Source organism: Belonocnema kinseyi, chromosome 1, assembly GCF_010883055.1.
Source record: "Belonocnema kinseyi isolate 2016_QV_RU_SX_M_011 chromosome 1, B_treatae_v1, whole genome shotgun sequence".
Lineage (NCBI taxonomy): Eukaryota > Metazoa > Arthropoda > Insecta > Hymenoptera > Cynipidae > Belonocnema > Belonocnema kinseyi.
Window position 1 is genome coordinate 90,330,881 of NC_046657.1, and position 1,311 is coordinate 90,332,191.

Below are 1,311 nucleotides of genomic sequence, written 5' to 3' on the forward strand. Positions count from 1 at the left end.
TACATCTTCTTGGTAAATACTACTTATAAACTGAGACTTTGGCACTTTTTCTCATGCTCCATTAGTAACGAAAATCACAATATGTTTGGCTCATTTATACCATTTCCTTTTAAGGAGCCTTATTTGGGATATTTAAATCAATATAAACATACGTATTTGAATTTTTACAATATATAACTTATCTAAAGTTGGTTAACAGTTTGTTTCTTTAAACTTCGCTTACAATCAATTACAATTGGAATTATTATAGAAAAAAATGGCCAAATTTTGGCTTATATTTCTAAAGAGATCGATATTCAGTTTCTCTGGCAAATTATTACATGACGTTTTAACTAATTTGGGTCCATGTCTACTTCCCACATATTTCTCGACTTCATCCACCAGTTTGTTTTCAATCTTTTCCTTTACTTTTTTGAAACTCATAGTGTGTTGCATGTTCTCTAATTTAATATTACTTATTACACTATTGATTCTGATTCTATTTTACAGTTTCACTTGCAATATGCAATTTAAAATTTGTTTAAAGGTAGCCAATCTATTTACAGATACCTGAAATCTGCTAAAAACATTCAGAGGCAATTTGGAAAACAAGGAGATGCAGTGTGTAATGTAATGCTGCAAAGGGCTTTAGATATGAATGGACAAGTTTGGCTGCCAGAAAAATGACGATTTTTGTTGAAGTTATTATATCGCCGACGTGCTCGATCAAAATCTCATGTACACAATGTAGATAGAAATACAAAACATATATGACAAAAGAATAAGAATTCATTCACTTGCTCCGTCAGGATTTAATTTCATTTGATTTTTTGTACAACAATATATTTAAAAATGTGGCAGCAAAACTGTGTATTTGAAAATTATGAATAATATTTCTGAAAAAATATTACACTGAAAAAATGGTTAGATGTGACAAGAGGCTCTTTACCAGTAGAGATGATATTAGCTACTACACTATTTCGATGGTAACAATAACTAACCAGTTTTGTGCGGCAATAAGACGCCGTTAGTCCTCCTATGTAGGTTATATTAGTGAGAATAGTAATTGTAGATACAAAAAATAAATTAGTTACATTTACCATCAATTTATTCTCTAAAAAATTATAGTAAACGTTTAAAGTTTCACCCCTTGGCGATATTGACAGAACTGAAACCTGAGCAGTGCTGCCAACATTCGCATTGAAATATCGCGTCATGTTTTCGAAGGTCGCCATTTTAAACTGAACCTTTCTGTATAATAGTCCAGCAAAATTAGCTCGAAAACAGGTCATTTTCAGAAAAAAATTATAAAGTTTTGATATCTATCGTACG

General features: G+C 30.9%; 1 protein-coding gene across 5 annotated transcripts in view; it reads left to right on the top strand.

Annotated features, from left to right (window-relative positions):
* Positions 1–719, top strand: part of LOC117170527 (probable tubulin polyglutamylase TTLL2) — a 53,063-nt gene extending 52,344 nt beyond the window's left edge. For all 5 annotated transcript variants that reach the window (XM_033357322.1, XM_033357354.1, XM_033357340.1 and 2 more), the window contains one exon: positions 546–719. In XM_033357322.1, the coding sequence (XP_033213213.1) occupies positions 546–666 (121 nt within the window). In that variant the 3' untranslated portion in view covers positions 667–719. The remainder of the gene's footprint in view (positions 1–545) is intronic.
* The last annotated feature ends 592 nt before the right edge of the window (positions 720–1,311 follow it).